The sequence below is a fragment of the Drosophila mojavensis genome, unplaced genomic scaffold, assembly GCF_018153725.1.
Source record: "Drosophila mojavensis isolate 15081-1352.22 unplaced genomic scaffold, ASM1815372v1 contig_74, whole genome shotgun sequence".
In the NCBI taxonomy this organism is placed as follows: Eukaryota; Metazoa; Arthropoda; class Insecta; order Diptera; family Drosophilidae; genus Drosophila; species Drosophila mojavensis.
This window is the reverse complement of record NW_025318899.1, coordinates 20077974-20099889: the sequence shown is the minus strand read 5'-3', so window position 1 is coordinate 20099889 and position 21916 is coordinate 20077974. Positions and strand designations below refer to the sequence as shown.

Below are 21916 nucleotides of genomic sequence, written 5' to 3'. Positions count from 1 at the left end.
ATCGCACCTTTGTCGATATACGTCGATAAATGAAACCAAGTATTCATTATAGTCGTTTCGGTCTGCTGTTTATTTCATAAAGCTCTTGGACAATTTGTTTATAGGTTGCAGAAGAAAGCTAAATACCGTTGGAATATGTGTATACAATTTGTAAAACATGTTTGCATATAAAAACTGTAGTCAATAGATGTTTGGAGCTTATATTATGGCCGACAACAAGCTGCAATAGTGTTTTAAAAGAACAGTATTGGGCTTATTGGACATGTAAGTGATTTATACGAACATAAACTATGGTGAAGTGTTAGTTTTATAAACTCTTTGGAGTGTACTTAAAAAAGCAACGTTTATATGCGTTTTAATTGCTTGCTGGTCAATTAGCTGGAAAGTGGAGGTGACATCGGCGCTTTGCCGTCACATCGTATGATTCTCGCGCGCAATCTGATTGGTCGAGAGGCGCTTTTCACGTTCATAAGCGTGTGCATGCGTTGTGTATGTGTGTGTGCATGTGTGTGTGCACATGTGTGTTTGTGTGAGTGTGTGTTTATTTGTTTTTGTTTGTGGCTGGTGTTATTGCGCCGCTTTGAAATAGAAATTTCATAAACAAAACAATGATTACAGCATAACAATACCCTACAAGCAATAAAATATATACTGGGATATTTATTCAAATAATTACCAATGTAGTTTTTAATTTTGTTTGTTGCTATGACTTTTAGGGTATATAGAAGTCGACCATTAATCAAAGTTTTTTATTTATCAGCAGTATCAACGGAAAATCAAAACAATAAACACATCAGCTGAAAGAATTTCAACTATGGACATCGACCCAGCATCATTGGACATGGAGCTCATGTCCAATACCATGGACATGTGGAAGGAGGAGGAGGATGCTTTGAGTATCATTAAAGAAATGATACCCTCTGATATGCTGAACACGTTCCTAAATGAAATGGACTTGGATTTAGATATGAACAATTCAACGCCGTTACTCGAATGCGCCTTGGACATGCAACAGCTACCCCAGCAATCGCCACCATTACAACAACAACAACAGCAACAACAACAACAACAGCAGCAGCAACAACATGTGAAGAGCGAGCACGCTTCTCCGGTACACATCAAGGAGGAGTTAGTCTCGCAGCAGAGCAATCTATTCGATCCGCCCATGTATAAAACGGATCCGCTCATTGCTTCGAACTCGAACTTTAACTCGCAGGTGTTGCCCCAGCTGCTGAAGCCACAACCTACGACGACCATTCATCATATGGACAGCAACCAGCGTTTACCGCTGGCTTCGCCTGCTCCAACCATATTGTATACGACCACGTGCAACAATGATTTTGTTTATCAGCTACCGGAAAGCTCATCGCCAGCACCAGCCTCACCAGCAGCCTCACCATCGACGTCTACTTCGGCAAAAGCTCCGCATTATGCCAACAAGAAAATGCCGGCCATGCTGCCGACTGTTAAGCAAAATTTTCTACTGCAGACGCCTTCCGTGAGTCCGGCCACAACGCTGATGTATACCGGCAACAATGCAACCATATTGACAGCTGCACCGATGCCCCTGCTGCTCGAGACCATTGCACCGGCTGCCAGTCCGAAAACAACATCGAAGGCATCGACTGTAGAGCTGGCTCCAGCACCTGCAGCCGCACCGGTCCCATCCGTAACGCCAGCACCTGCTGCTAAGGTCGCCATTCAGCGCGTGCAGCCAAAGGTGAAGGAGGTGAAACGCTCGGCCCACAATGCGATCGAGCGACGTTATCGCACCTCAATAAACGACAAGATTATCGAGCTGAAAAATCTCGTCGTCGGCGATGCGGCTAAGCTAAACAAATCGGCTGTGCTGCGCAGGTCCATTGAAAAGATACGCGATTTACAGAAACAAAACTATGACCTCAAATCTGAGCTGCAGCGCCTGCAGCGTGAGATAATGGCACGCGACGGCTCAAAGGTTAAGGATCTACTACAGCTGGGCAACAGCAACAGCAGCACAATTGTGAACTCCACTTCATCGAAGAAACGTCGCCAACAATCCACATGCGATACGGATGCCGGTTTGACTCCGCCACGCAGCGATATATCCGATCCGTCGTCATCACCGCTGCATTCGGATATTTCGCTGCCGCCATCACCATACGGCGGCTCCACAGGCAGCTGCAGCAGCAAGGATGAGGTGTTGGTGGCGCCCAGCTCTATGCGAGGCATGGCCAATCATTCCCGGCTAGCGCTTTGCATGTTCATGTTTGCCGTCTTGGCAGTTAATCCCTTCAAAAAGCTCTTGCAACACAGTCAATTCGGCACGGACTCTAATGATTTTGATGACGACGATCTGGGTGGTGAGATAAGCCGTCAAAGGCGCAGTATATTGGCTTACGATGGTAAAAGAAAAAAAACAAATATTAAAAAAAAAAAAAAAATTATTGACCAATTTTAATATTTCAGATAACGCGGACAACATTGGCTGGCATCACAGCTCTTGGTTATGGCTTTTGAATCTGGTCTTTATGCTTGGCTGTTTGGTGAAGGTCTTGGTGTACGGTGATCCCCAGCTGGATGTGCAAACGGATGCCTACTATCAGCACAAGAAACGGGCCGAAACTCACTTTGCCCAGGGCCAACATGCGCAGGCCTATGCCGGTTATCTGAACTGTCTGCACATGTATGGATTAAGTTTGCCGACGTCCCGCTTGGAATGCCACCTGAATACCTTTTGGCAGTTTCTACGCTTTTTATTCCATCGACTCTGGTTGGGTCGGGTGCTCTCCCGTCGTGCTGGCGGACTCTTTTGCAACGCAGCGACGCGCAAGCGTGCTTTGTCCTCTGCACGGGAATTGGCTTTGCTCTTCAATCGTTTGAACCAACTCAATTTGACGGGCGATCGTAGCAACGATCGTAATGGCGTTATGCTGGCTCTCTGCGCCAGCAACATGGCTGAAGTGGCGCACAATTTGCTAACTCCACGCGAGACCATTTGCATTCATGTAATGACAGCTCTGCGGATGAAGCGAAGTGCACCCAAATGGCTCCAACAGCTCTTCGCCCGCTACTACATGAGTCGAGCACGCCAGGAATGTGGACGCACTCGTGCCGCCGAGCAAACCCAAGAGCTGCGCTGGGCATTTACCACCTATGGCTATGGTTATTGTAGCGCGCATGTTTTCAATTACGAACTCAGCGCTGGCGAACAGGATGGCTTCTTCACACGCTTGCGCAATCCCTGCGATCCGGCTGCATATGCCATCAAGGTAAGGGAATGGATTTCTTTCATAAGCTACTCGTCACTAACTATTTTTATTTTACAGCAATATCGCGAGCATTTGCTGTACAAGGCAATCCAGTGCTTGGTGGGCGCCGGGTCACATAGACAAAACAAAGCAACGCCTAACAATAATAACAACAACAACACTGGCAGCGAGGCAGAACAATTGCAGCAGCAACATAGCGGCACCATCGTAAGCAATGTGCTGAAGTATACCTCCCTGCTGCGGGATACTTTATGGGCCGACGAGGATGAGCGCGACACCAATGTTGTCTGGTGGGCCAATGTCCTGGAAATTGCTGTGCACTGGCTGTTAGGAGAGGACACGCTGGCGGAAAAATTGTATGATAGCATTAAGCAGCTGCCGACGGAACTGCAACACTGTAGCGACAATGATCAGCTGCCCAAAGCTCTGCATGCAGTGCTGCGCGCCAAGATGATATTGCTCATGTATGTGATACGCTCTCTATACAATTGTACGTAGCCTGTATTTTATATTCTTCTTCGACTTGCAGGAACAATGGCAACACTTTGGATAAACGCCTTAAGCATTCGATCAACCGCCTCTGCGATGAGTCTAGTGCCCAACTTCAAGAATGCCTTACGGTCAATCGTATCACCAATGCAAAGGGTATTAAATTGGTAAGCTGGAGCACTGCCCCGTTTATGCAGCATTCCGACATCTTTGGAGCTGTGACGGAGGTGCATTGTAGTCGCATTGTCTGTATCCTTTATTCTCTGCGGCAATACAACTGCAGTGCAAGCTCCGTGCAGTTCACTCGCAACGTCGGACACCTTAGAATAAAGATAATGTATGTTATCAAGATGATTAATGAAATATGTTTGATTTAGCTGTTCCAGTTGCTGACCTGCGATTGGTTGCTGGAGACACGCACGGCCTTGTGGGAGCTGGAGTACATGGGCATCGATGACGATGGTTACTATCAGGTACCTGGAGATGTGCTCGAGAAGTTCCAAACGGATTTGAATTCACTGCGCAGCATTGTTGAAAATATACCGGTAAGCAAGTGGGAACACATCTAGCGAATCACAGACTAATTATTTATTTATTATATTTATTCGCAGAACGCTCAGTCGCGTATTTATTTGTATGAGGCCGTTTGCCGCCTAATGGCCGGCGCCTCACCATGCCCCACGCAGCAGCTGCTAGATAGAAGTCTGCGTTCGCGAAATGCCCAATCTTCTATCTTTTGCGGCAGCAAAGATCGACGACATCAGAACTTTGAGGGCGGGGAACGGGAGCGAGCAGCAGCCATGTATGTGGCCTGCAAGTACCTGCCACCTGCACTCTTAAGTTCGCCGGGCGAGCGTGCTGGTCTATTAGCCGAGGCAGCCAAAACGCTAGAGAAAGTGGGCGACAAGCGTAAGCTGAAGGAATGCTATCAACTGATGAAGTCACTGGGCAATGGCGGAGTAACTGTTAAGGCCTAACCCACATTTAGTTCAACTGAAAACTAAGCTAATCCCAAATGTTACCACGCGGAAAAACAACTGGAAAGAAAGACAACTGGATTACGAAATTGTCTCAAACACGCATCAATTGTTTTACTGTACACAGCAAATACCGGATGACATGGCTGGACCTTACTATACTACAATCCCCACGCTTTTTACCTGCTTTATAATTTCTATTTAGTTAGTAATTACTTTTATTCACAATTTGTTTAAACGATATGTTTACTCGCGATAATGGTTACCACACATACACACAGATATACATATAAATATATATATATATATGAATATTTATTTAAATAAATATGTCATTCATGCAGTTAATAGATCAAATTACCTTGGCACATTAAATTGAAATCGTTTAACATTGACTAGGGCTCCATTTAAAGGAAATTTATATATAAAAAATATATATGCATATACTGATATTTTCTGACTTTATAAAAATGTTCTATAACTTAAATTTATATCGTGAAATCGTGTCTGGTTTTAATTAAGCTTGATTATTTTAAGTACAAATATTTATATATGAAATGGTTTCATCTTGTTTTGTTTTCTATATTTTCCAAAGCATAAACTATATTTTTTCCAAACCTATATTTAGAGCATAGCTCCTTCTTTGAATAAGTTTAACTTTATTACCTAATGTTCGGCCACAAAATTTGGAGTCCAAATTTTTTATTTTCACAAATTTATAAATTGAGCTACAGAATAATTAGTTTAAATAAAGAGCTATTTTATTTAATTTGTACTAAATATATCAGAGTATGTATATGTTTTGTTTTTAACTTAAATTACTATACATATTAACTACAATATAAATAAATAGTTTTCATAAATAAATGTTTTTGATTTTGTTGAATTGGAACTAACAACTATTCCATATCCAGGGTTTCTATAATATTTAAAGCTAGCTTGCATATATATATTTCTCTAAATGCTTTCTAAATATTTGATTAGCAATTATTTGATGACAAGCTATAATCCACAATGGATATGTAATTTAGCCGTCATTGGCAACCTCTCCGATGGCTATATAAAGCAATAGCTTGGGTTTTATAATAACACAGAACTTGATGTCAACATGTTGATGGAACCAAACTATTGGTCCACCGTTTTAAGTTTTCTCGGTGAGTTTCGTTTCTTATGATTGAAACTAATTTTGTTGGTTGAAATTATTGAATATAGCACAACAATATTTGATCGATTCACATGCCACTTGTCTATTGTGGCACTCTGCGTTCGATATACAACTGAGGACAACGGAGCCACTGGCTTTGCTCATTTTGGAGCCAGGGAAATGGTTTATACCAGGCCAGGACAACGACTTTTATAACTATGAACCAAAGCGTCTGGATTTCGAGGAGCATAATTTGCCCTACAACGATTGGATCTTGCGGGTAACGGTGGCCATCGAGCAGACGCATTGCGAGGTAAGTCCTTCAGAGCCAATTTAAGCCTGGAATCGTTGGCTTCGTATGGCGATCGGGTGTACACAGCGAGCACGCGGTGCCAAGCCAATCCAATTGCAACAATCGCGAATTTACAGTATCACTTAACTGAAAAAAGAGAAAATAGAAATTCTGTGCTTGGTTTAAAAGAAAAGAGTTTTATATGATAGGTAATTCTACCTGGTTTTGTGTTGCTTTCGATGTTGATTGCTCTAGTGTTAACATTAGCTGGCCCCGTGCTCCATTTGATGTCTGTTTGCGCAACTCTTCTTCTAAGGCGCTTAGAAAGCTACTCCATTCCTCAAGTTCCCAGCGCTTGCCCAGCTTTAAGTGTTGGAGCTTTGTGCACTTGGCAATCACATCCACCAATTGCATCATGTGAGCTGGCGGCTCGGTGCACTGTAATGCCAAGCACTCGAGTTGTTCCAATTTGCTTATGTATCCAAGTAGTGTGGCCGGCCACATGTAGCAGGTGAGCGCTTTCAGACTTTGAAGCATTACTATATGCTCGACGTACTCCGAATTGACTTTCGTTAGCTGCAGCTGCTCCAAACGGTTCGCATAACGCTTTGCCAATGATCGAAAGAGCTGACTGTTCACACGTATTGTCAAACGCCAAAGCAATCGGAGAGATCGCAGTCTGGGAAAGTCACCCACATCCCCCAGAGTGCCTTCAAAGTTCTCCAAGGACAGGTGCTCCAACAGCGGGCAATGGATAGCCAGAGGCGGCAACTGACGCCGCGAAACGAAACGTAGCGAAAGTCGACGCAATCCTGATAAAGCCTTGAACTGCTCTACGATATCCTCGTTTGTTAACTCAGCATCGAAGCCATCAATATGCAAAGCCTCTAGTTCAGTAAAGCTATGCAGCTGTAGAACTGTTGAAGATTGGGAAATGTGCTATGTAGACTCTATTCATCACTATTTATCACTATTTACATGAGCTCACATATTTAATTGAATTCTGATTCTTATTCAATAAGATTCACTTTATAAAGTTTCTTTGCTAACTAGATATCGTGTTCTCCGCGATTCTCAGAAATTTTAGATCTAAAAGATGAATCAAAAATATTGATAAATACTACAAATATAACAAAATTTTTAATTTGTCATTATAAAAAGTTAGCAATATTATTGTTGATTCAACTTTTAGGTTTCTTAGTAACTCATATCAATAAGTATTATTGGCACTCAAGTAATGAAAGCAGAAAACCTCAATTGATTCTTTGATTGAACTCCAAATGCTTAATGAAATTTGTCCATTATGTCTATACGATATTTTATCATATTCACCATCAGCTGCCTTAGCGTCGATTAGGCTGAGGCTATGCAGATTCTTCCGTTCAAGCACTTGTAAAATATTTAGATCCCCCTCAGCCGGTGGCTTTAGATCGGAGTGCGCGAATATGAGATGCAAATGCCGCAAATTCTGGCAGTGCGTGTTTAGGAGGCATATGAACGGTTGCGTGATATTATTGTCCCAGCGTCCATGGCGTAGCTCGCACTCGAGCACACAGTCACCGCACAGCTTCAACAGATATTCCCAATCGGAAAGGCATTTCAGCATCCGCATATTTATCTTAACAAAACGACGAGGCGCGTCACGTGCGAAGACTTCGCGAAATTGCGGATGAGCTCGGGCTAAATTTAATTTGTCCTCGAGCGCGGTTAGATACGAGAATATATGCACATAGCAGTCGTAATTTAAATCCAATATATTTGTTCTAATTCGCTGCGGCTTGCTGGCTAGAAATGCCAACGGACAAGCCAACCCAAACTTCTCCATTGTTTACAATCGGTTGTTAGGGTGACGCACGTTTTTGATTTATGGCCAAACAGTGTGACCAGCAAATTGCAAAAATGATTTTGCTATCAGAAAAAAAAGGCAATATTGCAAATATTTTATGCAGCACTGGTTGCAATAAAAAACTATTCAAATTAGCCTATGATAATTTATATACAATTTGTTTTCCTTTTAATAATTAATTAATGCGTTTATTTGCTTAAATTACAGAGCTTTGTAGTGTTTCAGGAGCATATACCGCAATTTATTCGTAATTTTTATAAAGCAAGCACTTACTCAATTTGGCGGTCGATTCAAAATTATTTTATCTTTGTGTACACCGATGAGTTGCTTGAAAAGCCTATGGAATCTGATAGTTATATGAATGGTTACCTATTTCTTGGTAAGCTGATAAAAACTCTTCTCTTTTTCCTGTAACTTTGACCTTTTTTTCCTCGTTACAGATCAACCGAACATTCTTTTGGTCAACGCCAAACTACGTAATTCGAGCATATTTGAAATTAAAACCAATCGCTTTGTTGGTTCTCGATTTGAGAGCAAACCACATTTTTATACACAGCATATTTATGATGCCCAAGCCGAAAAGGTTATATGGAATAGTGCTAAAGATTTATCAAGTAAAATGAAAAATTTACAAGGACGCGAAGTTGTGTTGGGTCTATTTAATTATGAACCATTTATGCTACTTAGCTATGTAAGTGAAAATAGTTATTATTTATGGTTTTTTCTTTTCTAGATTTTTATAGTTTTATTTATTCAGGAAAAACAACCAGCAATGTTCGATCGCGCTTCCAATAAAACAGAGGCGCATGCCGATGGCACCGAGGTCCGTGTCATACTCACTTTCTGCGAAATTTACAATTGCACTCTGCAAATAGATACAAGTATGTATGTATTTGTATTGATCGTAAGCTTCATATAAATTGACGACCCACAAAGCAAACGATGAGCACTTCGACCGATAAGCAGCAGATCAGAGAAATTACTGATCGATTTATAGGGCAGCATTGCCCTTTTATAGCTGACATCATTCCACTCAAGTTGAGCTCAGAGAGCTACAAGTGCACTCAAAGCGGAGCACTACGACAGACAAAACTTTTTGTAGCATCTTCCCTTTAATAGAGCTCAGTGCTCGGGCGCTAGAGCGCTGCTCATTTCTCATTAGAATTGCCAAGCGAAGAGAGCGATATTTGACTCTATATTTATACATACACATACACATGCCATTTTATCATTTATGTATCAACTGTTATCCACAGGCGAAAAATCCGAGTGGGGCGACCTCTATCCAAATGATACAGGCGTTGGATTGATGGGCATGGTGGTGAACAGAACAATTGATTACGCCATGGGCGGCTTGTTTATGTGGTACGAAGCCTATAAGCAAATGGATATGTCAAGTTTTCTTGGACGTTCTGGTATAACATGTCTAGTGCCGGCGCCGCGTAGAATTATCAACTGGGCTTTGCCGCTGCAGCCATTCCAGGCCAAGCTGTGGCTATGTGTCGTCATTTGCCTTGCCTTAGAATGCCTAGCTCTAGCCGGCACACATCACTGCGAGTTTTCAGCTTCAGAGCCGCGCTGGCGAAAGAGTCTGCGCTTTGCTTATGTCAGCACGCTCAAGTTGTTTGTTAACCAGAGCACTCATTATGTAGCCAAATCGTATGCACTCCGCACTGTCCTGCTGGCGAGCTATATGATCGACATAATCTTGACCACCGTTTATGGTGGGGGATTGGCATCCATACTGACGCTGCCGAAATTGGAGGAAGCTGCTGATTCGCGGCAACGTCTCTATGAGCACAAGATGACCTGGACAGGGACTTCTTATGCCTGGATAACCACCATTGATGTTAACAATGATGATGATGTGAGTCAGTGTGATTTTTGCTCTGCGAGCTTTTTTACCCTTTGGCATTTGCAGCCCGTCTTACTGGGAATCTTCGAGCACTATCGTGTAAATGATGCAGCGACCATGGCAGCGAAATCCCGCACTGAACAGATGGGCTTTGTGGTCGAGCGAATGCTTTTTGGACACGTGGCAAACGCTGAATTGATTCCTGATAATGCTTTGCCGCGACTCAAACTAATGGTGGATGATCTCTTCTTTTCCTACACAAATGCGTACGTTCCCCGCTTGTGGCCATTATGTGGCATTCATAATGACTTCACGCTCGCCTGGCATTCATCCGGATTTGACAAGTACTGGGAGTGGAAAATCGTGGCTGACTACATGAATGCCCATAGGCAAAATCGCATCGTATCCTCAAAAAGACCCAACTTTGATATTGGACCCGTTAAGCTGGGCATTGACAATTTCATGGGCCTGGTCATGTTGTGGTGCTTTGGCATGTCCTGCAGTGTGGTGGCATTTTTGCTTGAGTTATGGTGGATAGATATTAAAAACTAATTTATTTGATTTGTTCATAACCGAAATAAAGTCTCACATATCAGTAAGTTAAGCTTAGCTTTGCAACAGCAACACCTGATCGGTGACTCGTGTGATTAGTGCATCCAGTTCATTATTGGGTAACTCCTTCCAGAGCTCATGCAATGTGTGATGGGCTAATTGGACTGGAGTTCCAGCATTTGTCGTCAGATGAGTGCGCAGTGTCAGAAAGATGACAACATCCGGAGCGATAGGACTGTAGGTGTCGCAAATGGTGTGCAGTGCACGTGCCGCATTTGGAGGTATCTGTGATTGAGAGCCGAAATTAATTGAATAGTCTATCAAATATCTTAAGCCACTACTCACATCATTTAGATCCACAATGAGGAAAACATTGCCGTCTCTGATTTTCTTTTTGTACTGCTCAATGGGAAAGCCGTAATCATCTCCGGTCTGCGTTTCGAAATCCTTCAAGCTCATCTTTACAAGTGGCTTTTCATCTATTAAAAAAGTATATATAAATTCAGTGGACTCTGCTTGTTCTTCACATTTGCTTACTGAAACACTTGGACGTTTCCAGTGCTATATCGTTGACCAGTTTTTGCATTTCAGACTCGTTGCTTTCATTCGTGTATAAAAACAAGTAAACATTGGGCGATTTGCTCTTCTTGTTTAGCATATCTTCAATGTTGCACCTCAGCGCCTTCCACACATCCGTCGACTGCGAAGGAGCGCGTTGCTTCAATTTCTCGAATGTACAGGTTTTCACTTGCGGCTCCGACTTGTAATATTGTGAGTAGGCAATGAGCGGCAATATGATAATAATAGAATATTTCATTAACTGAGAAGGTGAAAATGATTTCATTTTTAAGTTAGCCAGCGGCGCTGTTGCCAGTGGTTTTGTCTCTGGTCGTCGTTGAAGGCTTGTCTCTCGTGGTCGTTGCGCGCCGGTCCCTTGGGCTATTCTTGACCTTATTGCCTGTGCTGTTTGGGGATGTGTCTGATTATGCTGTATTGATGGGTTGCCGCAACTCTGATCCATTGAATCGTCTTCATTTGAGTCTGTCTCCACGCCTTCTTCATTAGTTGGCTCATTATTCGATTCATCGAATTCATTTTCATCTTCATCTGCATTCATATTTTCCCTGTAGCTATCAGGACGTGGACTTCTACTTAACACATTTCTAGTGGGCGATCCGGAGCCACCAAGTTCCCGATTGCTATATAATGGACGTCTGCTTGTCATTTTAATCCAATTGTAATACAATCAACTTGTCTGTGACCAACCGGAAAAAAAATAATTTTTGCTTTTAGAATCTAGACGCGTCACGCGTATGCTCAATCTAACAGAATGTCAAAGTAACAGGGAGCATAACATGAAATACTTGTACATGTTAATGCGTTAAATAGAATTACTCAAATGGAAAGGTATACATTGCAGATGAATTTGAAGTCCTTAAGTCGTTTCATAGAAACACTAAGCAGTGATACCAATAAAGTTAATTTGGTAATAAATATGCAATAAAGAGTTTGCTGTTAACATTTAAATTAATGTATTGGAATGTTAACATTAGGATAGAATCTCTTTCAGTGTTTAACAACACTGTAAAAGTATTATTTTCATTTTCTTAATTTATATTTTTTATTGACAACATAAAACAAATAATTAATATTTATAATATGCCTTGGTGGGAAAATCTAGTCTTCCACAGACTACTTTCTACATTTATTAATATCTTATAAGCCGAGACCACAGAATTAACCTAATAAATATTTACATTATCTACAAACATATTCCGTTAAAAATAAGTAAATTACAATTATCGTATAGGTAAAAAAAATATTTGTGCACTATTTCACTCGGTAACCGGCGGTACCGTATTTAATGTTAAACGTCTAAGTCGGCCCAGCACAAAAATTTCATCGATTGCCCTTTTGGCATAGAACTTTTGTTCTTCAGTAAGTTTTCGGTATTCCAATGACCAAGTTTGTGCGTAAATTGCTGACTCCTCAGCCCCACTTACGTCGTGGGATACAAAGGCTTCAGAAAGACGTGAACTTGGATTTGGAATGCTTGAAACGCCAACATTTAGTGGATCATCGTTGGATTTCGATTGTTGAACGAGTGATCCAGTGTCCACGCAACTATCGTTTGGCTCAGCTCCAACACCAGCGCTCCGGAGAGCCATAAATGCAGCAACGTCCGTTGATGTAGGTTTCTTGTCCAACTCATCACTCATTGTCTGGGCGTCGCAACTCTCTTCGTTGTCCACTTTAAGTTCGGACTCAGCTTCCAGTAAAATGTCTTCCACTGACATTTCTCCTTCGTCGTCTTTGAACCATTCCTTTGAGCTGTTTGCGTCTGAATATCCATTGCAAAACGTCTGTTTTTTTAAATATTGCAAATGACACTTGTGGCGCCTCAAATTTGTGGTTGATTTATGGGTAAAGGACATTAGATTTTTACATCCAGTGCAATACAAGACGTGCTCTAATATTTTGCCGTCCTCCTTCTCAATCTTTCGATACACACGCCAAACAGTGCTTCTTGTGCTTTTATCATTTGTCGCTAACTTATAGATTCCACTTTCAATTTTATCACGTATATCTTCGTGCTTCGCCATAGGTAAAGTTCTCAGATGTGTTATTTAGACAAATTTGTTATTGTTTCTACCAAATGGTTGGTCCACTTAGAGATGACAGCTTTCGTATTCTTATTAGTAAGTAACTATCGATTACGTGGAGCTATTTTTGATATTCATAATTATATTGAACAATGTATCATAAAAATTTAATAAACTAATCGGAATCTAGAATGCAAAAACATAATCTGACAAACGATATAAACATATATATAAACATTAAAATATAGAAAAATATCGGCAATTCGGATAACCGCAGCCTCAACAATGTGGCAACACTGTTAAAACGCACATTGCGCCGGCTAATTTTTGTTTTTTATTTTGTTAATTTGATAAATAATATTCAATTTTTAATATTCAATGGCTGTTTCTTGCTTTGACTTTTTGGGCTTTCAAGTAAGTGACAACATATAAGCAAAATAAATGCAGTATCCATTCAATATGACTTTGATAATAGGAGGCTCTAAAGAAGATGCGCGATGTAGATGATAAAATTATTTACGCTCTTAATGCTCTGCCTACGGAATCATTCAAGGGTCAAGTGAATAGTGAGAGCACATGCAGAGATCTGTACACTAAACTGCAGCAGTCACATCTCGCACGGGTAAATACAAAACTATTTATTGCATATTTTCACAGCTCCAATATATTTTGATTCCTTAATCCGGGCAGCAATCAAATATACGCAATTGCATAACCTTATCAGCGGCAACATTGAAGAAGCTTCGCGAGCAAAGGGAGGCACAGCCAGATGATATGGACACCGATAGTAAATTCAAGGCTGAGCAGCGCAAGGTACGTTTTCATATTGTTTAAATTTTGCTTGTTGCATTAAAGACCTTATTATTTTGACAGTTGAGGGTGCTGCAAGCGGAGCTTAATGTGGAGGATATAATTAAGGAACGGAGTTACAAGGCATTTAATGAACGCTGCAGGAATTATTTTCATGCTGGCGAATAAATATTTTGTTTGATGTAATACAATATGACAATGAAGTTGTCAGCATGCAATGAAGGCAGTAATTTAAATTTTTTAGTTGTAAGTAAAATTATGAATAGTATGTCATCATCAATAACTGCCTAGCTATTTTTTACGAAATAATGCTGTTTACAAGCATCTGGATGTCTCTTTATTTTTGACAATAAATACATAATTCAATGCTATTCAATTGAAAATATTATTTCCCATCTGGCAGGTTGTACATCTTATGCATGTCTTTAATAGGTACTCCTTTTGCCTGTGCTAAGGCTCCCAGCACTGTTTGGGTTGCATCCTTCAGATTGTTGTATTCGTGCAGAAGCTGCATATGTTTTTGCTTTTGTTGTTGCAGAGCGACTTCAGTTTTTGTTTGTTGATCTTTGGATGCATTCATTGTTGGCGCCATTTTATTTTAATAATGTCTTGCTGATATCGATATCGAGGCTTACTAAGTTGCACAATCAGCTGTAGTGCAATCAATTTAGTCTGGCAACCTTATACGCCCATCTAAAAACGTGTGGCGTATCGTGACAAAAATTTGCATTTGTGTTTTGTGCTATAAATAGACCTTTCAAATTGGCAGTAATACAGGTAAAGTGATAACAAATGTTGCTGTAACTTAAAGCCAGTGTGTTTGGACTCAAAAGAAATGTTATATACAGCGAATTGTGAGGAAGTACGCAGCATTTGCTGAAGCTGACCTAAGCCCATCGCACACTACATATACACATTACGCACACGCTATTACACGCCTACACACATACATATATGCATTTTCGTATGTATTAATAATTAAAATGTGAAAGTGATTGTTGCTGTGCAAATAGAAAAGTGCTTATAAACTACATCTAATATTTTATTAACGAGCAACAGTTAGTAATACTTGTTCATTGCAATATTTCCAGCTTACGCTAGACTCTTCATACAAACTGCGTAAGCTGGCAACCCTGAGTGAAGTAAAAAGAAGGTGCAAGAAAACGTAAATGCAAGAGTGGTCGACGCAGTTATACTCTATAAGTGAGGTCAATTCATATGTATGTATATTCGTGTATGACACGAGTATATACCACCCGTCCATGTCGGAATTGTATAATAACATGCGTGATGCATATGATTCCAACACGTTTGCATTAGTATGCGCAAGCTTTTGAATTCACAAAACAATTTTGTCATCCATGTAGGCACTGATTAAGAGACTCTGGTGTAAGTCTGTTGTTATAATCCCAAGTCCACAGAACTTAAATAAAAATTGTGAACTGTTACCATAAACAAAATTTTTTTAAATCACATAGATATAGAAGTATATTATTTTTAGTCTTTCACAGAAATAATAGCTACCGACATAAAATGTCCACCACACATAAACATCGCTATAAAAATGTTGCTCTGGACTCAACAGAGATGCGCCGCAGACGCGAAGAGGTTGGAATACAGTTGCGGAAAACAAAACGAGAACAGCAGCTCTCAAAGCGTCGCAATGTTGTGCTGGACTCAACACCGGCGACCACAAGCGCCGGTAGTAGCGGCAGTGGCGAAGTCCAGCTGCACAGCAGTGACATGCACATGGCAGACAGTAGTGGGCAGGGTCTGGGAGTGGGTGTGGCCGTGGACGGAGTGCAATCGCATGGAGCCGGTCAGCAGGAGGCCTCAGGCCAACAGCCAATTATTGATGCAGAGATGATTCAAATGCTCTATAGCGATAAAGAGAGCGATCAGCTGGAAGCAACACAAAAGTTTCGCAAACTACTGTCCCGTGATCCAAATCCCCCAATCGAGGATGTCATAGAGAAGAACATTGTGCCACAATTTGTGACCTTCTTGCGCAACAACTCAAATGCAACACTACAATTCGAGGCGGCCTGGACATTGACAAACATCGCATCGGGTACCTCACACCAAACTAAGATTGTCATTGATTCCGGCGCAGTGCCCGTATTCATTGAGCTGCTGTCGAGCCCCCATCACGATGTGCAGGAGCAGGCTGTGTGGGCATTGGGCAACATAGCTGGTGATTCACCGGCGTGTCGTGATCATTTGCTTAATTCTGGCATTTTGTTGCCACTGCTGCAGTAAGTACTGAAATCCATATGAATTGTCTTTCATTTAAGTTTTATAACTTTCTTTTTGATTTTACAACAGTGTGCTGAGCACTTCGGACCGTATCACTATGGTGCGGAATGCCGTTTGGACGCTTTCAAATTTATGTCGTGGCAAAAATCCTCCGGCTGATTTCTCTAAAATTGTGCATGGTCTACCCATACTTGCGCGCTTACTGCACTACACTGACGCAGATGTGCTCAGCGATACGTGTTGGGCCATTAGCTATTTATCTGATGGGCCAAACGATAAAATTCAGGCCGTGATTGATGCGGGTGTCTGTCGGCGTCTCGTCGATTTGCTACTGTATGTTAAGGTAATATATATTATGATGATAACTAAATGTGTGTACTTTTAGGCATCCACAACAGAACGTGAGTACGGCGGCACTGCGCGCTGTTGGCAATATTGTCACCGGCGATGATCAGCAAACCCAAGTGATATTGAGCTATAATGCCTTGCCGTGCATCAGTCTATTGCTATGCTCAACGGCCGAAACAATTAAGAAGGAAGCGTGCTGGACCATTTCAAATATTGCGGCTGGCAATCGCGAGCAAATTCAGGCAATCATCAATGCCAACATTTTCCCACAACTAATGACCATAATGCAAACAGCAGACTTTAAAACACGAAAGGAAGCGGCCTGGGCAATAACTAATGCCACCAGTAGTGGAACCGCGGAGCAAATCAATTATTTAGTACAGGTCGGCTGTGTGCCGCCAATGTGCGACTTTCTCACTGTAGTGGATTCGGATATTATTCAGGTAGCTTTGAATGCTCTTGAGAATATTCTAAAAGCCGGAGAAAAGTTTCAAGTGCGACCAAATCCATATGCAATAACCATTGAAGAGTGCGGCGGTATGTTAAATTCATTTTTCAGAGTGAATCAAAACAATTATTAATTCGTGAACATTTAACAGGTCTCGACAAAATTGAATATCTGCAGGCACACGAAAATCGCGATATTTATCATAAATCATTCTACATTATTGAACAATACTTTGGCAACGAAGAGGAGGACACGCGTGTGGCGCCCGTTGCTGGCAGTCAACAGTATGAGTTCAATCCGCAAAATCTGCCCAACAACGGATTTAACTTCTAGCATGACAAAAAACAAACACTGCAAATTAAACCATTCACAAGTGGTAATCTCTCAGATGAACCGTGAAAGTAGCACCATAATGTGTGTAGAGCGGGCATAGAAAGACATGCACTGACAACACCTCAGTGTGCAGTCATTAGCATTTAAGTCATAAGGGCCCGAACTTTAATTTACGTTTAGTACTTTGTTTGTTTTCTTTTGTTATATACTCTAATTATTATTATTATTTGCGAAAGCGTTCCAAAAATTCGATGTGTGCATACGGTCCAGGACCACAACTCGTGCATTTTAATCCAAATACGGTAAAGCACCAGAGATATAAATGTATATTGCGAAATATACATTGTGTATGCGTATTTAAATGCATCTGTGGTCATATATATTATTTTTGATGATCGATTTTTAGCTAGCTACATTAATAATCCCTATTTTTTGTATATGCGATGCTTCCTAATGCCTGTAAATATTTTCATTAAACATATAAGTACATTTTTACGGATATATCTCCCATACTGAGTTCGAAGCCGGCTTTGGTGTTGTTATTTATACATATTTACGTATGTATACCTACATCTACAATATAATATATATTTATAACGATTAACTTGAAAAGTTTTGATTTTGTTAAAGAAAAAAATTGCAAATCATAAAATAAGTTTCCACATTTAAATCAAATTTTCGTTTAACATAACTTGTCAATAAAGAGGAATCAGACCAGAACGAATATAAACTCGTTATTTGTTATTTGTTCTTTTTAGCTTTTTCTGCTCTGTTTAAAATCTTTCAAAGGGAGCTACCCTGAGTTTTGAAAATAAGATGAACTAACTAACTCACACTAAACAAACAAACTAGAATGTGTGAAGCAAACTTTACAATTACATACAACATTATGAATTTCCACATATCCTTAAAAACTCCAATATTTAATAAAAATTAAAAAAGTATATATATTTTTGAAATATTGAAATATCACAAATAACTTACTTACCAAAAAAGTACAGAATAAAAAAATTATGAAATTACCAAAAGATGTGATAACTTAAGGGATTTTTACGTGCGAACTGATCGAACTGCGCTTAATACTTTTGTTGAAGCAATTTACTACACTGGATTACTAGACCAAAGTTTTCGTTTCTGAGTATAATAATTTAATCGATGCCTAATCTCCCACGAAAGCAAGCGCAGAGGAGAAAGAAGTCTTTATTTATATGGGAAGAAGTCTTCAAAATAAAGTAGCTGGTAATGCTATTGAGCCAGAGGGTAGTTGGTTAGCTAGTAAGTTGGCTCTTAAGTCGTGCTCAAGTTCGATGGAAAGGTAATAAATAGATGTTGTAATTTTGGCAAAATCACTGCGGAGTATGAAATAATAATAAATACATTATTTTAAATACGATGCTATAGATTAGTAGACTATATCCAGCATCGGAATGATAAATATGTCTTTCACATGTCGCGCTGCTATTTGAACAGATTTAAAAAGTGAGCTATCGAAATGTAGATATCGAAACTATCGATGGAAACTGTAAAGCAGGGCTGTTAAACTGGGCGCATAGTTCAAAAGCTCCAAAAAGCTATTTATCATATTGCTTTTATTTTAATACAACGTTTTTATATATCTAAATAAAATTATATATCCATATGAAATATGTTAATCATTTCTCCAGCTAAATGAGTTCAATTGCGCTTCACAAACTGCACTTTGTACGGCTTGGGAGTAAGTGTAATGCCAGGTTGCAAGATTAATGATGGTGTTTCGCCTTCTGGAAGGACAACACGGAATTGCTGCACGATCCGCACAAGAAAAGAAAAAATGCAGGCACGTGCCAAGGCATCACCTAAGCAACGGCGTCTACCTAGTCCGAAAGGCATAAAATATTCGTCCTTGCAACACTTGCCATCTGCATCTATGAAACGCTGCGGTCGAAACTCGTGTGGGTCACTCCAATGCTGCTCATCGAGATGCACTGAACGCAAGCTAATGAGTATCGTGGCATTCCTGGGTATGTCGAAGCCACCGAGCTTGGTGTTCCAGAGCGCACGTCTCGGCCCTGTTATGGGGGTAATGTGAAAGAAGCGCTGCACTTCCATGATGAAAGCTTCCATGTAGTAGAAAGATTCGCGCCGACTGAGATGTGGAAAGGAGTCCGTTTTGCTGTCAGCAGAGTGCAAATTTGCAGCTACTTCATCGTACAGCTGATCCTGCAGATCCTTGCGCATCGCCAGCACCATCAAAGCCAAGTTGATCGTATTGCTGGTTGTCTGTGAGCCGGCAATAAAAAAGTCAAGTATTGTCATAACCAGCTGCGTCTCATTAAAGCTATCGGTGTCCTGGCGCTGGCTGTTCATCTCCTGCAGATAGGCAAAGATGAGATCACTCTCGGGTGGCTGCTCCCCACGCTTCTTGCATTCCTCTATTCGTTGCCTGTGCTCCTTGATGGATTCCATGAAGAAGCCATGCAGCTCTGTGTTCAGCTGCCGGATCAGATTGTAGCCCGTGTAGTTGGGCGCAACATGACGCAGCCAGGGAAACTGCGTCAATAGACCACCGCAGATATCGAACAGCTTGGATCGGCGATTCATCAGTTCAAGCAAGCGACGCAGTGTGCCATCCTCATTTCTACTGATTCTCTCGCCAGCAATCAGGCACCAGAGTACATTGAGCACACTTTGAGCCAACCAATTGACGGGCTCTATAGGCGCCGCCTCAGTCCGTGCGAGTTGCTGCATCAGCTCCTCTGCCTCATGCTCTATTTGCTGTTCCATTTGGCTGCGGCCATAGCCAACATGGCGCATCTGTTTCATGGCAAAGTTGCGATGCTCGTACCACAGTTGCCCATCCGTGCACGTGATGCCCTTACGTGTGCCCATGGTGCGCAGGCGCAGAAAGAAGTTGTCCGGTCTACCCTCGAACACCTCCTGCAGCTGCACTTCACGCACCAGCTCATGCCCCAGCGCCACGACCACATAGTCCTGTCCCAACTTTAGCCCGATGAGCGGGCTCTGATAGCGCTTCGCCCACTGCTCAAATAGTATGTGCTGACCACCAGCTGCTCGAGCCTCCCTGCGGAACTGCAGCGTATTGCCCAGCCAGGGCAAGAAACCAGGTCCTAAAAAGCAAAGTAAGTTATTTAAATTAATGCCGATCTAAAAATTTTTTTAAAGCAATAATCTAAAATTATGCTCTCTCTTAATAAATCAATTCTCTTTACTTTTCTTGCACACATGCAAGATAGTGAGAGTGAAAGAGAGCGAGTATGTGATGATAGAGCTAGTAAAAGAAGAGCATGTATGGCCGCTGCCCTTTGCTATTCATTCTGTCTCTCTTATACACATTGGTATCCTAGGAGAATATTATGCTCATACATACACATACATAGATAGGCATACGTCGCTAGCTCGCTATAAACTTTGATTTTAAGAAACTAATAAGAGTAATTGGCAATCAATGGTTGATCGAATGATTACTTAATTTCGTGAGCAAATAAAAAATTGATGATTCGATTCCGAATTTACAAAGAGCTTTATCTTAATCTTATCGTAAAACTATTTGGCACTATCGTAAATCTGTTAATCAACTCAGTAGCAAAAAAAAAAAAAAATCGAAAACTGAAATAATATTCTCCCTAAGTTTACGCCTTATCAAGCTATTAAGTTGTTATGTGTTGTGTATGGCACATGGTTAACTCCTGCAGAGAAGTAGAAGGACTTTTAAAGAATAACTATATGCATTACTCATTGTGCTTTAATTAATGCAATTCATATACATATGCACATTGCATACAAAAAAGTCCATGTAGAGTTCGATGCCTAATTATTAATTCAAATATAATACGTTTTTCCCTTTATGGTTGCATAAGTAGATGAATTTGGGCTTGGAAAATGCATATGTAAATTAGTTATATGACAAGACACCCCACTCAAAATGTTAGACTGAGGTGTCAGCAATAGTTGTGTGACCATTTTATCAATGAAAACTATTTGAAATGCCAGACGCGTGTCGCCGTCGTCGTCGTCGTCACCGCCGCCTTTGCGTTTGATGTGGGCTGTGGGCTGCCAAAGTTGTTCTAGTTGCCCATTTTGTGAGTCCAATTGAAAGTCCAGTTGGACTTGCAAAGCCGTTCTCAATTGCGAATTTGTGGTCATTGGGTTCTTATTGCAAAAAAGCATCAACAAATTTGATACTAGATAAACTCCTCTATAAACAACAAAATTCCATGCTTCAGAAGTAAAAAAAACACTACGGTTCTGCACATTATATGAGTACAAAGATTTGCTGACCTGCACGTTTTTAAACTTGCAAAAAGTTGTATTTATTAAGAATCTAATTAAGCTAAACTATTTAAATTAATTAACCGTCGTTTGCAGCCTTGAAATGCAATAAACATTTGAAACTGATTTTCAGATGTGTGAATTGTGAATGTGTGTCCAAAGAATTAAAGTTACATCGTCTTTCCAACTAATTATTTTTGTTTGTTTTTATAAAACTTACCCGGCGGAAAATTGTGAGGACGTCTTATTGAATTTAACAGAGAGTATATGACAAATCCAATTAGAATGGTAACCAGAAATATTAAAGCACTCATCTTGACGATATCTGCGAACAAAAGTCTGATTGGAGGGCACAGCAGTCACAATACGTCTACACACGTTGCACGCTGTATGCCAACTAAAAGTAAAGCCAATTGGATATGCGCACTCGAGCACGAAAGAGC

The 21916-nt window shown here is 40.8% G+C and overlaps 9 protein-coding genes across 11 annotated transcripts; 4 read left to right on the top strand and 5 right to left on the bottom strand.

Moving 5' to 3' along the window:
• Positions 1–23: 23 nt before the first annotated feature.
• LOC6583080 (sterol regulatory element-binding protein 1) lies at positions 24–5029 on the top strand. 2 transcript variants are annotated; one of them, XM_002008723.4, is made up of 7 exons: positions 24–264; positions 764–2384; positions 2449–3251; positions 3309–3715; positions 3781–3907; positions 4118–4285; positions 4352–5029. In XM_002008723.4, exons 2-7 carry the CDS (start codon positions 815–817, stop codon positions 4715–4717), a joined length of 3441 nt encoding a protein of 1146 aa, XP_002008759.2. In that variant the 5' UTR covers positions 24–264; positions 764–814; the 3' UTR covers positions 4718–5029. The 2 variants fall into 2 exon arrangements, with proteins under 2 accessions (XP_002008759.2, XP_015018215.1); XM_015162729.3 differs by having other exon boundaries at positions 761–2384.
• A 941-nt stretch (positions 5030–5970) lies between these two features.
• Positions 5971–8026, bottom strand: LOC6583078. Its single transcript, XM_002008721.4, has 3 exons — positions 7486–8026; positions 6373–7070; positions 5971–6300 (listed from the first exon to the last, which is right to left on the bottom strand). The coding sequence occupies exons 1-3, from the start codon at positions 7976–7978 to the stop codon at positions 6184–6186; spliced, it is 1308 nt and encodes a 435-aa protein (XP_002008757.2). The 5' UTR covers positions 7979–8026; the 3' UTR covers positions 5971–6183.
• A 138-nt stretch (positions 8027–8164) lies between these two features.
• LOC6583077 lies at positions 8165–10453 on the top strand. Its single transcript, XM_032731820.2, has 5 exons — positions 8165–8378; positions 8440–8690; positions 8757–8880; positions 9256–9866; positions 9921–10453. Exons 1-5 carry the CDS (start codon positions 8339–8341, stop codon positions 10404–10406), a joined length of 1512 nt encoding a protein of 503 aa, XP_032587711.2. The 5' UTR covers positions 8165–8338; the 3' UTR covers positions 10407–10453.
• Positions 10380–11749, bottom strand: LOC6583076. Its single transcript, XM_002008719.4, has 3 exons — positions 10944–11749; positions 10752–10885; positions 10380–10691 (listed from the first exon to the last, which is right to left on the bottom strand). Exons 1-3 carry the CDS (start codon positions 11629–11631, stop codon positions 10461–10463), a joined length of 1053 nt encoding a protein of 350 aa, XP_002008755.2. The 5' UTR covers positions 11632–11749; the 3' UTR covers positions 10380–10460.
• Positions 11750–12051: 302 nt separating this feature from the next.
• Positions 12052–13033, bottom strand: LOC6583075 (the record flags this gene model as incomplete). Its single annotated transcript, XM_002008718.3, has 1 exon — positions 12052–13033. A coding segment is annotated over one exon (792 nt), but the record flags the coding sequence as incomplete, so codon positions are not given.
• A 239-nt stretch (positions 13034–13272) lies between these two features.
• Positions 13273–14190, top strand: LOC6583074 (protein MIX23). Its single transcript, XM_002008717.4, has 4 exons — positions 13273–13423; positions 13485–13631; positions 13700–13822; positions 13883–14190. Exons 1-4 carry the CDS (start codon positions 13388–13390, stop codon positions 13985–13987), a joined length of 411 nt encoding a protein of 136 aa, XP_002008753.1. The 5' UTR covers positions 13273–13387; the 3' UTR covers positions 13988–14190.
• Positions 14134–14411, bottom strand: LOC26528022 (DNA repair protein SWI5 homolog). The gene has a single exon (XM_032731823.2). The coding sequence runs from the start codon at positions 14409–14411 to the stop codon at positions 14205–14207; it is 207 nt and encodes a 68-aa protein (XP_032587714.1). The 3' UTR covers positions 14134–14204.
• A 94-nt stretch (positions 14412–14505) lies between these two features.
• LOC6583073 (importin subunit alpha-7) lies at positions 14506–17924 on the top strand. Of its 2 annotated transcripts, none has more exons than XM_015162728.3 (5): positions 14506–14596; positions 15321–16074; positions 16145–16408; positions 16461–16960; positions 17023–17924. In XM_015162728.3, exons 2-5 carry the CDS (start codon positions 15353–15355, stop codon positions 17202–17204), a joined length of 1668 nt encoding a protein of 555 aa, XP_015018214.1. In that variant the 5' UTR covers positions 14506–14596; positions 15321–15352; the 3' UTR covers positions 17205–17924. The 2 variants fall into 2 exon arrangements, with proteins under 2 accessions (XP_015018214.1, XP_002008752.2); XM_002008716.4 differs by having other exon boundaries at positions 14508–14596; positions 15331–16074.
• Positions 17925–18752: 828 nt separating this feature from the next.
• Positions 18753–21878, bottom strand: LOC6583072 (probable cytochrome P450 305a1). The gene is made up of 2 exons (XM_002008715.4): positions 21694–21878; positions 18753–20311 (listed from the first exon to the last, which is right to left on the bottom strand). Exons 1-2 carry the CDS (start codon positions 21785–21787, stop codon positions 18879–18881), a joined length of 1527 nt encoding a protein of 508 aa, XP_002008751.1. The 5' UTR covers positions 21788–21878; the 3' UTR covers positions 18753–18878.
• Positions 21879–21916: the final 38 nt, after the last annotated feature.